General features: G+C 53.5%; 1 protein-coding gene across 1 annotated transcript in view; it reads right to left on the bottom strand.

Annotated features, from left to right (window-relative positions):
* Positions 1-15,076, bottom strand: part of PTPRS (protein tyrosine phosphatase receptor type S) — a 124,163-nt gene that overhangs the window by 5,581 nt on the left and 103,506 nt on the right. Inside the window, exons 23-31 of the mRNA XM_031064009.1 lie at positions 14,140-14,252; positions 11,849-11,896; positions 8,415-8,512; positions 6,284-6,407; positions 3,480-3,655; positions 2,811-2,930; positions 2,017-2,171; positions 393-678; positions 4-34 (exon numbers count right to left, since the gene is read on the bottom strand). Of these exons, the coding sequence (XP_030919869.1) occupies positions 4-34; positions 393-678; positions 2,017-2,171; positions 2,811-2,930; positions 3,480-3,655; positions 6,284-6,407; positions 8,415-8,512; positions 11,849-11,896; positions 14,140-14,252 (1,151 nt within the window). The remainder of the gene's footprint in view (positions 1-3; positions 35-392; positions 679-2,016; positions 2,172-2,810; positions 2,931-3,479; positions 3,656-6,283; positions 6,408-8,414; positions 8,513-11,848; positions 11,897-14,139; positions 14,253-15,076) is intronic.

Below are 15,076 nucleotides of genomic sequence, written 5' to 3' on the forward strand. Positions count from 1 at the left end.
AGCGCGAGGTGTGGGCCTGGGAGTGGGCCAGGCGCTGCGGGCAGGGGACACTCAGCTGGAGGCTGCTCCTGACCCCCTGCCAGCCCCTTAACCTGGCCTACCCCTCTGGGCGCCCTCCCGGGGTTTGTTTTTGGGGGTGAGGCCTTTCCCTAAGCAAAACTTTCAGAAAATAGTACTACTACTCAAAATGTTAAAAACCCCTCCAATTTAAGAGGGAGCAAATTCATTCTGGATCTGGAATGACCAGGGAAGCAGCCTGTGGTACCAGGCAGGCTTTCCCAGGGAACTGCATACCCAGCAATGTAAGCACCTCCCACATGGAAGCAGCAAGGTGCCGCCAGCCTGACGAAGGCTCCCTGTGACCAGCCAGCCCTGGGCAGGCCCAGCCTCACCTTGAACTCCAGCTCCATGCCCGTGACGTGCTCCCTGGCCTCGATCTGTGCCAGTTTCTGGATGTAGCTGTAGAGGTTCCGAGCCGGGACCTCGGTGTTGCCGCAGGCCACGGCCTCCAGCAAGGCATCGTGGATGAAGCTGTACTGGTCCTCTGTCTGCACCATGTAGTTGCGCTGGGACCTCATGAGGGTGACGTGCCCGTAGATGTCCACGGTCTTCTCGTGCTTGATCCTCTCCAGCATGGCGTCGATCACGATGAAGCAGCCGGTGCGTCCCACGCCCGCGCTGGGGACAGGGCACAGGGAGTGATGGAGTGGCCTTCACTGGGCAGTGTCTGCTGCCCCTGCACGCTGCTCTGTGTCCCCTGCACGCTGCCCTGTGTCCCCTGCACACCTCTCTGTCCTTTGTCCCCTCCGCTGTGACACTCTGGGCCAGGCACAGCTGTAGCAGCCCCCCTGAGGCTCCAACAGGGGGCTGGCAGGATCTAAAACCCCCTGTTTAATCTCTCAGATCTCTGCAGCTGAAAAAGCTCTGATGTTGTAATGAGTAACATGCATCACCTCTCTCCCTCAATGTTTTTGTGCATCAGGTAACATCAGACCTGTGTGTAACAGCATTCGTGCCTCAGCAGGGCTCTGTGCTCTCTTGTGCCACTGCTAATAAAGGGTTTCCTTTTACCATTCCAGTGCTGTCCCTTTTTTCCTGGAGCCCCCTTGATCTCTGTTAATTAGACTGCCTAACACCTGAACCAAGCAGGTGACTGGAGCTTTGGCAAGAATTTAGCAGCTGATCTGGGAGCTGGTTGTGAGCTGACAGCTCTTTATTCATTTTCTGAGGTACACAATAATTGCCATCTGCAAGGGTAGTGATAAGTTGCCCACTCACAAAGACTGTTTAAATGGCATCCTCCAGCAGAGGCAGGATTAGCTTCCCCAGCAGCCTGCACAATTCAGATCTTCCCCCAGTGCCCGGGAACCTGCAGGCTCCTCCACACCCTCCTGAGGATCACAGGGATTTATCTGCATTGAGGCCTCAAGGATTCCTCACTGGGTTCTAAATTGAATTAGGGAATGTTACCTGCCTTCAGCCTGGCATTATCAGGAAGGCTGCAGCACTCAAAAACCCTCTGTCAATCACTGTCAGCCCTGCCTCGGGCAGCTGAGGCAGCTCTGCCTCCCAAACACCTCCAACACCCTCTGAGGTCACACCTGATCCTCCTCCTCCTTTCTCAGAGATAGCCCCACCACACAGAACCAGACACTGGTACAGCACCAGGCACTTCCCATTGCTTAACCGGATCATCAAATCCCAGAATGGTTTGGTTCCAGAGGGACCCTAAAGCTCATCCAGTGCCACCCCCTGCCATGGGCAGGGACACCTTCCACTAGAGCAGGTTACCCCAAGCCCTGTCCCGCCTGCCCTGGAGCACTCGATCCAAGTGATTTGGCCCAAATTACATCCCTCATCATCTCAGGACACGCTGAGCTCAATGGAATCCCCAGGTTCCCTTCTCAGATGCTGCCTGGGAATGCACCTGTGGCCCAGAGCTCTGTCCCCAGGTAAACCCACCCCTCCCGAATGCCTCCCTCACAGAGGCCCCGTGCCAGGGGAGGGGAGCAGTACCTGCAGTGCACCACGATGGGCCCGGCGTCCGGGGGGTTGCAGGTTTTGACCCGTCTGAGGAAGGCCAGGAAGGGGGTGGGGTACTCGGGCACGCCGTGGTCGGGCCAGGCCGTGAACTGGAACTGCCGCACCTCGCGCTTCTCGCTGGAGCCGTTCTGCAGCACAGCACAGCACGGCACGGGTCAGGGACAGCAGCACAGCACGGGTCAGGGACAGCAGCACAGCACGGCACAGGTCAGGGACAGCCTGGGCTGGGTATGCCCTGGGCACAGCACAGGTCAGGGACAGCAGCACCCAAACTGCCTGGGCTGGGTGTGCCCTGGGCCACAGCCCCATCTGTGCTCCCCCACTGCATACAGGGAAGGGCAGGAGCTGCTTCAGAAGGACCCTGCTTATTAATAATGTCTGTCATGCTTATCGTTATTTTAATTTTAGTAAAGTTGAGTCACGGGATGGTTTGTGGTGAAGGGGACATTAAAGCTCACCCAGTGCCACCCCTGCCATGCAGAGGGACTGTTAGGAGGGAAATTCAGAGCTCTTGGGGGTGGGAATGAAGGTTTGGAACTGCCATGAGCCAAAGTGGTCACATCAGATAGTTATTGATCTTTTGGAATGTTGCAGCCTGAGACCCCTTTGTAACTGGAGCCTGCAGGTGTAAATAGTTCAGGTTATGTGACCCCTTCCCATCCACTGTTCTGAGTTTTTCCCTTAAGAGAAACCCTTGAGTATTCCTGCAGTTCACCAGGAGTGTTCCAGCCCCTCTCCAGGGAAAAGAGGAGCAGGAGCCAGCTCACCTTGTGCAGGGAGAAGGTCCTGACGCAGAAGGTGGCCAGTTCAATGGTGTCCAGCAAGGTCACCTGGATCATTCCGTAGGTGTCTGTGCCTCGGCCTGGCCAGTACTGGTCACACTTTATCTGCAAGGCAGGAGGGATGGCTCAGTGCTGGGCAAACCCAAACTGGGGGGACGCTCATTCCCAAACTGCCCTGTTACAGGGGAAGCTGGGCCGGTGGCAAAGGCAAGGGGAGGTGCAAGAAGTGTCTCTGCACAGCAGCAGGACAGGGACAAACCCACCAGAAAAAGCTCCTACTGACTAAGCACAGACTGTGATGCTACATCAATCCCACCGACAACAGGCTGGAATGATCCTGAAGATTAGAGGGAATGTACTGGGGCTTGTTAAACAAAAGAACTGAATGTGAAACTTGCCACATGATTAACTCCAAGACAGACATGCAGTGGGATCCAGCAGCCCCTTCTCCTGGAGTTGCCAAGGAGGCTGCAGCTTTCCAGGGTGAATGGTTTGTTTTTTTAAAAGCAACGAATCACTGAACTTTCAGGGTGCTGGCAGAGCAGGCCGAAATCCCCCCCTGGCTGCACATCAAAGGGATTTGCTGTTCCCCCAGCTCTCCCCTCCAATCCCCCTGGATTATGACTAACCAGTCATCCCTCTCATGCATCTTACCCGTGATTTCTCCTCCAGCTTAGTCATCATGACAATGGTGGCTGAGCGCTGCTCCCACACCATCCTCCAGAAGTCCCCAAAGGTCTCTGGCAGGGGCCCCTGGGTGGCAATGTAGGCGTTCTGCTTCCGGTACCCGTCGATGTAGTTGGCATTGATGTAATCACTGCCCACAATTCCTGTGTCAAATCAGCAAAAATCAGGCATCTGCAAGGACTTCACACAGCTGGAAGCACGAGGAGATTTTTGCAGGGATGCTGGTAGAGAGAAGCTCCCTGCAGAAACACCAGAGCCTTGGTGGGTCGGGATGACCCAGGCTTCTGGCAAGGTTTTCCCAGCTCAAGATCCTGCATTGCAGAGAGACAGTAACTCCTTGCAAAAGGTATTAAAGAGACCAAATATCAGGCCTTGAAACCGTGCTGTTTTTACTCATGTGCTTAACAGGAGCAAAGTCCTGGAGCAGGGCTCCTGCTGCATCAGTGTCTGTAGGACAAACCCGAGTCCTTGTCCCAGCCTGCCCCAAGCCCAGGCAGCAAATGCACCTGGTCAATGACTGTGTGCTCCATAGTCTAATGCCAGGCATTGAGCTACAGCTGGACAGAGTAAAGAATAAAGCCAGGCTTGATTTAGCCAATGAAGCCTTTGAAATTACAGGCTTTGACTTGCTGTAAATTGCCCGCTGTCATTTTTAAGAGTGTTTTTTTTTCCTACTCACATGAGTTACAGGCTATTGAGCTCCAGCTGCTCGCCTGGGTCCCTGCTTGAGGGTTTGGGATGAGCAGGAGGCACTGCCAGAGTGAAGAGGTTGATTGGGACATGGCAGGAGAAAGCTGCTCTGAAGTTAAACCGCCCCTGGCAGGCGGCGCTGCCCAGGTTCAGCTCCAGAGCCGGCGCCTGGCACGGAGCACTCGGGGCTGGTTTGGCTGCTCCCGAGCACAGCGAGTGCCTGGCAGGGCTGGCAGGATCTGCAAACCCATGATTAACTTGGTGCAGAGCCCTTCACTCCTGTCTGCAGGGGAGCCAAGGCTGGGGAGCAGCACCGGGGGGATTGGGCTGCAGCAATGGGGCTGCTGCTGCTGCTGCTGCTGGTGAGGGGAGAGCCCAGAGCAGCCTCCCTGTCCTCAAGGGCACTCGGGAACTTCAGCTGCTGAGAAATGGCTTCTGATTCAATTTCTGCAGGGTTCCCTACCCTTGCTCCCTCCCAGTCTGAAATTTCAGGAGGGAGAGAAGGTGGCTGCCATGGCAGGAGCATGTTTAGGGCTGAACTTCCAGAATGAATTTCCTCCCCAGCCCCCTGGGGTCCATTCTGTCATTTGAAATGGTGGCATGAGCTCCTGCAAGGTTTCACTGTGACAGCCCCAGCTTCAGAGAAGTCACAGAATTAAAGCCACTGCTTCTTCCTGACCAAGCAGGCAGTGGCAGTCTGCATCCTCGACAAATCCAGATTTCAAACAAAGAAAAAGCAACAAAACTAATTCCTCCAGCTCCTTTCATCTTCCAGCCTTGAGCATAAAATAGAGCCCGGTAGGAAGGAGCGCAGCAGCCAAGACATGTCAGAACCTCTCACATGCTTGAAAATTCAACCTTGGCCCATCATCCTTGCACTGTTGGTCCCTCACAGAGCCCTGGGCAGAGCTGGAACTGCTGCCTGCATCCAGCCCCAGATCCAAGACCAGCCCAAGTGTCCTTCACTCCCTCACTCGTGCTCTTCTCCCCTCCCTTGAATGACAAAGCAACTTTTTAAAGCCTCTGCTTTCCTTGGCTCATACAATATTAATCTCAGAATTAAACCAAGGCAGAACACAGTCAGCTTCACAAGGAGAAACATTTAAAGCCCTCTAATAGCAGACCAGAGCAATCCAGATTTGTGCAGTTTTTTGGCAAATCAATGTGCTCTGCTGCTGCCTCAGCTCTCCCCCTTCCCCGTGCCCCTCGGAGCTACCGTGGCACAGGGAGATTATTTTAGCAATTCCCTGGTCTCAAAGGCTTTGGAATTAACCTATCCATTCACCAGGCAGTTACCAGGACATCCCACATCCTCTCTGCTCTGATGATCAGCTCTTGGCAACGCAAGACTGGCCTTGAAGACTTTATCCACCTAGAACAGCCACATCCTGAGCCCATGAAACTCCAGCATTATCTTGGCAGCAGCAACCCAAGCAGGTGCCCTGTTCAACTCCATCTCAAGCCCCTCTTATCCTGGCGTGCACTGGAGCAGCTCTGTCAAGAGCCACGAGTTGTGAAATTTAATGTAAATTTTCTGACTGCACCATCGCTCACATAAGCAGCTCAGGAAACAATTTATGACCCGCCAGGCTTGCTCTAACCCCTTCTTATCCTCCTTTTAGGGGCCAGGGCTGCAGCAGGGGCTGCATGTCAAGTGATCTTTGTGCCTGTACAACTCAGTGGCCACATCTCTGCTGCTGCCTCTCACGTTTGTACAATCAGCCCTGGGCTTGTTTCCACTCCTCCCTGAGCAGCCCCACTCTGCGTTCCCACCACCCTGCTCTGCTCCCTCTAAAGCACTATGTGGTCTGAATGCTTCCTGTTAGTCAGAGATGTATCAAACAGGCATCTCCAAGCAAAGGGAAGGCAGTTTCTTGATAAACCAGCCCTTGAAATGAGGGACTGCAGCTCCAGGGGAATATGTCAGTCACCAGAATTTAACAAATGCCTGGTTTACAGAGGTATCTCCTGCTGGCCAAACTCCCAGGGAGACGTAAAGAGAAGAATATAAATAGAGATGAGAGGAGAGCGTGTGCAGTGTGTTCCTGGGCTGCAGGAATCCAGCCCTGCTCCCTCCCTACCTTCGATGGGCAGCAGGATGACCCGCGAGTGGTCGTAGGCGATCACGTTGGCGTAGCGGTTCTTGGGCTTGTTCACCTCCAGGTTGGAGTGCTCCCAGGTGAACTGCTGGCCAGGGTCGATGGACTGGAGGGATTGGGAGAGGAAATGGGAGAGTCAGTGAGGAGAAAAGCAGCAAATGCAGTTCTGAGCTCTTGTTCCACGTGGCTCTGCAGGAGCGCTGCAATCACTGTTTGCAAGAACCCAGCTTTGCTGTGGGAAAACCTCAGCCCCTTGGTCCCATCTCCCTTGGCCCCAGGTGGAATATCTGAGGTCACTCCCCCTCTGGACTCAGCACCAAAGGTTTCCAGTGCAAATGGGGAGGAAGCCCCATGGGAGCCTGGCAGGGACAAGAGTGCATCTCCAAGCACAAAGCAGGGGTAGGGACCCCAGCCCTAGGACACTCCATCAACATGGATTTTTCCTAGAAGGGATGAAGGAATAAACAATGAAATGCACTGGAGAGAAAAATCCCCTCTGCCTGTCCTAGTGATTTATGCCAGGTTTGGTGGTCGGGTTTTTTTCCCTCTCTAAAGTCCAGCTGTCCCAGATATGGAAATTAGGTTAATTACGTTTACCTCTAAATCCTCAGCCAGAGAATTAAATAAAACAAGGGCTTAATTCCTTCATCATTTTGCAGAGCCCTTGGGGTTTGCCTCAATTGGAGGCTTGGCAGGAACGTGCAGAGCTGTGTTTGCTGCTGCTTGCTCTCCCTCTGACTGCCATCCTCTGGGGACGGGGTCCCAGATGCCAGATCCACCCCTCTGAGCCAGCCCGCTGCCCTCCCTGGCTGTGCCCACCCCGCCGGGCACAGCTGGTACAAAACCATCCACAAAACCAGCACAGAGCTCGCTCTGGCTGTGGAGAATTCCTAACTAATGGGTATTTATACTATTGTAATGTGTCTGTTTGCTCTCCATCCCTCTAATCATGGCTCGCCTTCACTTCATTAGCGATGTTTGTTCAGCTCTGGCTCTCCCTCTGGAGGAGGCTGGGCTGGCTCAGAGCCAGGGCACTCGGGATGTGGCATTATGCAGATCAGCCTCTGGAATCTGGATGGATCACAGAACGAGCTGCTGCTGCCCCCGAGACCCAGCGTGGGAGGAGAGACCCAGGCAGAGCAGAAAGTGCCTTCTCCAAGGCCTGACCCTGCTCCAGGTGCCCGGGGATCAGGGAGTCAGGGCAGGGAGAAGCATCCCTTGCTTTGGAAAGCATCCCCTCGCTCCCTGCCTGCAAACAGACACAGGCAGTCCAGACTCACCATTAGGCTAAAAATGCCAGGGCATTTGATGTTTTTCAACAGCAAAACCAGGAGCAGAGAGAGGCTTTTTACACGGGCATGGAATGATAGGACAAGGGGCTTTAAACTGACAGGTTTTAGGTCGGATATTAGGAAAAAATTTCTGCCTGTGAGGTGGGGAGGCCCAGAGCAGCTGTGGCTGCCCCTGGACCCCTGGCAGTGCCCAAGGCCAGGCTGGACAGGGCTTGGGGCACCCTGGGGCAGGGGAAGGTCCCTGATGATGGCAGGGGAGGCACTGGATGGGCTTTAAAGTGCTTCCAACCCAGACCAGTCTGGGACTGGGTAACCAAACACTACCAGGATAGGGAAAATGTGCACAAACCCCTCAGACATGACAAGAAGCACAAATCATCCTGTTTTCCCATCTTCAGCTCCGTGGCTGCTGATGGCATCAGCTGTGGAGCACTCCCTGCTCATCTCACCCAAGCTCAGCTGTAAAAACTGGGTGTCACAGTCCTTCACTTGGTCTCCTGTGTCCAGCAGCAAGTCATGGTACCCCAAGGACAGCTCCATCCCATCCAGCAGCCCTTCCAGGACTGCATCCCTTCTCTGAGGGAGCTCAGCCTCTGCTGACCCAACAGGAGCAGCTCACAGACCAACCTCTTTCTTTTTATGAGCTAGAATTGAACCCAGCAAAGCTCTCAGCGAGTACTTAATTTTCAATACATAAATAGCTTTTAAATTTCAGCTAACCAGGTCTTCAAAACGAAGCTGTTCATTTGGATGAAGGCCTGTCTGAATTCCCTAATTCCTGGCTCTGCAAACCCATGCACAGCACTCACTCTTGCTCATACCTCATACTCTTGGGATAATTTCAGGTTATCATTAGCTTTGAGATGCTCTGTGTGTTCAGCCAGCTCGGAAACGGGGATGGGTGGGTGGCTGAGCATACCTAAAAGACAAGACAGCAGGAAAAGGAGCTCATTTAATAATGACTAAAATTCACAACCGTTGCGCATTTTATAAGAAAGAAGGAACAAGAAAAGAAAATAAATTACAATGTAAGATCTGCAATGAAAGTAGGGAGGTTAGAAGAGAAGAATTCAGGGCTCGAAATTGTGTCCTTGGAAGTAAAAAAATAAAAATCAAGGAAATAAAAAAAAACAACAGTAAAATGAGAGTGTTCCCGTGATGGCCCCATTTTCAATGTGGAAATCAGAGCAAAAACAAAAAGGAAAATCCGAAGAGCAGATGCGTGTTAGCGATTCCAAAGTGGACTTGGAATGAGCAAACGCTGCCAGAGGAACCCACGCAGCAAATGGCACAGCACCCACCAGGATCAGGAACCAGCTCCAACAGAAAGGGAGGCAGGGGCAGATCCAGCCAACCATGGAGATGTGGGCAGGAGATGGGAATATGCAGATGGGGGGAAGCAGGGGAGGCTTTCCAGGAAATGCGCTTGGTGATCTTTAAGGTCTTTTCTGACCTCAGGGATGCTCTGGGCTGTTTTTTGCAGCGTTGCCTCTGGAAGTTCTCGGCCTGCTCATGGCACTGAGCTCTGACCTGCACCATTCCCAGAGTGCAGCCAGGCCTGGAAGCACCCAGCAGGCTCCTGTTCCCTCTCCTGGCTGGTGGGGGATGCTCCTTGTGCAGCACAGCCCTCCCTCCCTCCCACTGCTGTGGGCTGGGCTGTGCAGCCCCATCCAGGCACCTTCTGGGGCCTGAGGCTCCTGAGCTGGTTCAGCTGCTGCCCCTGCCATGCCCCCAGCACTTTGGTGTGCTGGTGTTGAGGCAGCCAGAGCTGCCAGGGAACTCACTGGAGCCATACTGGGTCGGACTGGTCCAACTGGGGCACATCTCAGCTGTGGCTGACTCACTTCTCAGCCTGGGATTTGCACATTCTGCTCTGAAAGGGGCTGCTGGAGCTCTGGGAAGGGCAGAGACCCTTCCCTGCCCACAGTCCCTCAAAGGCTTTGCTGCAAACCCAGCAGGAAAAGCTCTCCGTGCTTTGCTCATCTGCATGAGATTATGTTTTTCCAAAGGCTTCCCATGCTGTCTGCCAGCCTCCCCAGAGGCCTGGAGAGCAGCATTGTGAGAAGCCCTGGGCAGTGCCCCCGATGAGAAGGACAGGGGTGGAGAAGAGATGGAAGCCAGGGAGAATTTCGAGCCCCGTGGGTGTTGGTGGGTGACAAAGCAGCGGCGTGGCAGCAGCATGGTCAGATACTCTGAAAACTCAGCACAGAGATGGCAAAGCAAGCATGACATCCTCAGTTTTACAGTGACTTGGGAGAGGTGCTGCTTCCCCCAGGCCTGGGCACAGGATGAGTCTGCCAAACCTGGACAGGTTTCTCCTAAGCTCACCACACATCTATTTTCAGCACAAGGAAACAGGGCTGAAAATAGATGAAGAGGGGAAATATACCAAAAAAGCTCACAAAAATAACCCTGAACTATCCTGGGGGCTGTGCTGGCTCCATTCCAGCCAGCTGGGATCAGGGCACAAACCTCTCTGGGCTCATGGAGGAAAAACTCCCATTTAGTCTCTTGTTGTCCCGTCCCACCACACCTGGAGGAGGGCTATTGCTCCACCTGGATGGAGGGGGCTGCCATCCACGCCAGCACCAGCTGCAGGCTGGGGTGGTGGGAGGAGCTGGTCCTCTCCCAGTGTGGGATGGGGAGGTCACCCTGGCTGGGATGTTCCAGATCAGACCAGACCAGTTTAACACCACCAACACTCAGTGGACATGTATGTTGAAAGGAGAAAATAAACAACTTGAAACCCCAGTAATAACAAGCAAGAAAAACCCCAGATCCTCCTTGGTTAGAAGGCATGGAGCAACATGAGCAAGAACCTCTGAGCTGTGGGCTGCATGGGAAAAGCCCACTGTGCCAATCTGGAATGAGGACTCACCTTCCCTTGGAAGAAATTTCACAGAATTTTTCCTTCATAAAACTCCAGGAAAAGCCCAGAGTGTGACCCCAGCAGCTCTGCCCTTTGCTGGGATCATCCTGCTTCCCCTCCAACCCTCCGTGCACAGAGCCTGGCTGGGAGCACATGGGAACTTGCCTCGTTCTGCTGCTGTTAAGGACAGAAACTCCTCATGGGATTCTTTTTTAGGGCTCTTTGGAATAAAAGAACCTCTCCAGCAATAAACACTGCCCTGGTCCAAGTGCCAAGAGCATGGGGTTTGCAGTAGGACCCAGGAGCTGGCCATGGAACGAGGCAGGAGTGGCCTCAGCTCTTCTCCCCTCTAATTCAGGAACTCATCTGGGGTGTGAGGGGCTGAGTTCAGCCAGGAAAATACCCACAACTCCTCTGTTACAATGAGGGGACAATTGTGACACATTCCATACCAAAGAAACCAATATTTGGGTGTAACTATTCAGGGAAATTTCCCAGCCCTTGCATCTCCCAGCACAAGCAGCATCTGTGATTCTTCACGTTTGTCAGCTGAAACCTCACATCCTTCCCTGCCCAGAATTAAAAACAATCCAAGCCCACACCACCCAGCAAGGCTGGGATCTTGGCTCCTAATGGGATGAAATCTTTTCGAGCCAGTCTCATCTAACATTTCAATCACTTGAATCTCTCTAATCTTATCACAGAAGACTTGATTCTCTGTGCACCAGCCAAGTCTCCAGAAACGTCACCCTAACATCTGCTCTGTGGCCAGAGCCCATTTATCCTGCAAAGTCACCGTGGCTGGAGGCACTCCTGTGAGATCTGGGGCGGCCTCTGCTCCCCGTGCTCCTGGAACAGCTCAGTGCCAAGGAGCAGGCACCTGCCACAGCTGGGAAACGCCCTTTCCCCCCTGAATGAAAAGGTGCCTGCGTGGCTCTTTCAGAAGGGCATCAGCAGCTGCAGCTCCAGTTTCTCTCTCCCTGCATTGCAAACACCAAAGCACAACCCCCCGGTGACACCAGGGCACAAAACCAGGGGACACTGAGGACACTGAGCCAAGCAGGAGCCACGGAACATCTGCCACAGGGGGAAAGGCAGCCCTGGATCCTCCTGGGACAGCGAGGGCTGGACGGGACCCCAGCTGCTCCCCGTGTCCTCCAAAGGGCTCTAAGGGGGAACTGTAAAACTGAAAGCACAGTTCAGACACACAGATGGCACAGAAAGGGATGAGATGGGCAAACACTGCAGGAACACGGAGAATTCGGCAGAAAATCAAAAAATAGTAACTGGAACAGAACAAGAATTGGAAAGGAAAGTGAGAGAAGAGGAAAATAATAATGGGGGGAAAAATGAAACCAACAGGAACAAAAACACACAGGAACTAACTTTCCAAGTCAAACTCAGGGTCACTGAGAGGGCTGCTCAGACCAGAATCTGCAGAAAACAGCAAAAAATAAATAAATAAAAGATACACTTTTGTAAAAATTTCATGCTAATAAAAAAAATCAAAAACCAACATAAATCTAAAGAGGAAAAGAAAGGTACTTTTGTGCTGATTAGGACAGGATCTCTAAGGTATGCTATGCTTTCCCCTCTCTGAGCTGCACACTCCCATTCCCATGTCCGTCCTCTGTTCCACTGCTGGGGACACGATGGAGATTCTACCTGGGGTCCCCTGTCTGGAGAAGAGCCTACAGGCCCCTTCTGAACCACAATATATTGAATTTAAATGCCTTTAACTCAGAGAGCACCCGTGGACTCTTCCCCTGCAAACTGCACCACGACCACCAACACACTCCAAGCTCATTTTCCCATCCATTCCCATTTTCACCCAGTGTTTCCAAAATTCTGTGGGAGGCAGGTGACCAACTCTCCCAAATCCTTTAAAACCTTTTAGTGCCTAACAAATGACAGAGCACAGTAACACCAGGTAGGTCAACTGTGGCCAGACAGACTTGGTAAGGAAAGCATCTCCTACAGGCAGACTGGACACAGGCAGTGTCTTTTGGGATCTGCAGAGCCTTCATGCAGGTCTGGGTGTCTCAGGTACCCCTTATAAACCTCCCAGAGCCAGAATTCAGAGGTACAGCATGTCCAAAGCAGTGGGGTCAACACGAGACTGCCTGCATCCATCCCATTACCTGCTGGAAGCACCCTCAGCCGACTGTGCTGTCCTGTGGCACACAGAGAAACCCCCACCCAGGGAAACACATGAACCAGCACTTCCAGCCGCTTCTTGGCACCAAGCTGGAAGGCCACAGCTTTTTATTTTTATCTCAGCACAGTCTTTTCATCTGAGGGAGTGCAGCTCCTGCTCTTGGGTCTCCCACCTCCCTCCACCTGGAGCACCCAAAGAATGCTGCCAAAGGAAGCACCAGACAAGGGCAAAAAACCCAGCCAAACCCAGCCAAACCCAGCCAAACTGCTGAGCTGCAGCTGGGAAAACTCAGATCTCCAACACCCCCAGACTCTCCTGCAAGAGCAGCACTAAGAGCTGATTTAGGGACCTACCTGTGCTGGACTGCTGTCCCTGCAGTGAACCTGCTGCCATCCCTCAGCTCAGCATTGCTCCTGAGCCTGGGCTGATCCCAACAGTGCTTCCTATCTCATTTTGGTAAGAGCCCCCCAGCTCAGCCCTGCCTTTGTGCCTCCCCTGCTCTCTGTCCCTCCTGCCAGCCCCACCCTAAGGAAACTGGACAATGCTAAGCACAGGACTGGGATGGGAAGGGGAAACAGGAGCTACAGAAACATTACCAACGAGCACAAACAGCAAAAAAAAAAAAATACAAACAAACTGAAAACAACAGCCAGCCCCCAAAAAGCACAATAAATTCCCTTCCAAAGCCTCGAGCACCAGGAACTTGGAGGCAGAGGTGTGGACAGGCACTGGGTCAGCATGGCCACGTGTCCATCTGGGTGAGGACGTGTCAGTGGTGCTGCAGAGGTGCCATGCAGGCAGTGGGACATGCATGGACATGGGGACACGTGTGTGCAGGAGGGAGGTGCACAGGGCTCAGCACTGTGACACAGGCTGGCCCAGCCCTGGCAGTGCCCAGGGCCAGGCTGGACAAAGCTTGGAGCAGCCTGGGGTGGAACTGAGCGGCCGTTAAGGTGCTCCCAACCCAAACCAGCCTGGGATTCCATCACAGCATCTGCACCAAGTGAGGAGATTCTGCCTCACCGGCACCAACCAGCTCCTTTCCCCTTGCACAGCCCAGGGGCAGGCCTGGCTGCCAGGAGGAGTGGTTTGGCACCAGAAAGCACCAGTTCCAGGTGTGGCTGGAGCACGGGGCAGCCTGCCACACTGCATCTCCCCACCCAGGAGCTCCCAGCTGGGGCACAGGGCAGCACTGGTGCTCTGGCGTGTCTGGCACAGCCACGGCACTTGCAGCTCAGCCCAGAAGGCACCAATTTCTCTGGAAATCCAGAAGAACCCTTCTTCTGCCATGCCAGCACTGGGCACAGCCTGTGCAAGGTCCTTGAGGATGCCAGCAAAGGTGGCTCTCAGCATCCCCACTGAGCACAGACAGGGCTGGGGCTCCCTGGCTGTGCCCAAGGGCAGCTCTGGCTCTCCAGGCTGTGCCTCAGCAGCTGCAGGCAGGCAGGGAGGGCTCAGGGAAGGGCCAGGTGCCCCCTCCTGCCTCCCCAGCAGGACAGGCTGGTCAGCAGCAGGTTACCTGGAGTCTGGAAGTTGATTCTCCTCATCTCCACGGGGTCCTTGGGGTGGTGGGGGGCAATCTCAGCGTTGTTCAGGAGGCACTTGGTCCGTGGCTCTGAATCTTTCCGTTTGCTTCACAACAAAGCCAAAAAAGAAACAAAAGAGACCAGAAAGAAAAAGCAGCTTAGCTTCTGGGCCTTGTGGTCTCAGCTACTTCTCAGCTACTCATGTTCAGGCACGAGCAAAGCTCCCACAGAAAAGCAAAGGTGCAGCCAAGGGTGTAAGTGTATAAAACACATCAGAAAAGGGATGAGGTTTGGAAGGCTTGCCAGTGCTACGTTTGAGGGATTGACAATGGCCTGGGAGCCCCTCAGCAGCTTTCAGGTAAGTCTGGTAGCTCCCCCCTTCTCCCAGCAGCAGCACAGACTGGCAGGCAGGAGCAGCTGAGGTGCTGTGAACTCATACCTCACCCTTCCTGCTCAGAGCAGCCTCCACTGAACTCTGCAGAGCAAAAAATGTTCCAATCTGGCCAAGCCATTTCCAGCCTGAGAGCACCAGAGCCAGCAGAATCGTTTGGAAAAGTACAGAATCTCCTGGCCATGACCTTGGGTTTTGAGCTCTGATATTGCTGTTGGCTTGTTCAGGAGCTCTCAGAGCTGCAGACAGAGAAGTCAGAGCAGCAGTTTTCAATCTTTTTTGAACTGCAGAACCCTAAAAATGTGGGTTCAACAAACAGTGTAGACACATCCTCTCCCAGCACAGCTGTGCCTGCTGAGATCCACCTCTCCCTGCCAGGCACCAGAGCCTGCTCCAACCCGCCAGCTGAGCTGCACATGGAAGTGCTTCCTAATATATTTCCCTCCAAATGGGTTAGGTTAGCTTAGGCAGCTGAAAAAGTCTTTGCTGACCTGGCTCATTCTCCTTGAAGAGAATTTAGAAGCAAAGCCCAGTGCTGA

This window comes from Geospiza fortis, unplaced genomic scaffold (assembly GCF_000277835.1).
Source record: "Geospiza fortis unplaced genomic scaffold, GeoFor_1.0 scaffold299, whole genome shotgun sequence".
Taxonomy (NCBI): Eukaryota; Metazoa; Chordata; class Aves; order Passeriformes; family Thraupidae; genus Geospiza; species Geospiza fortis.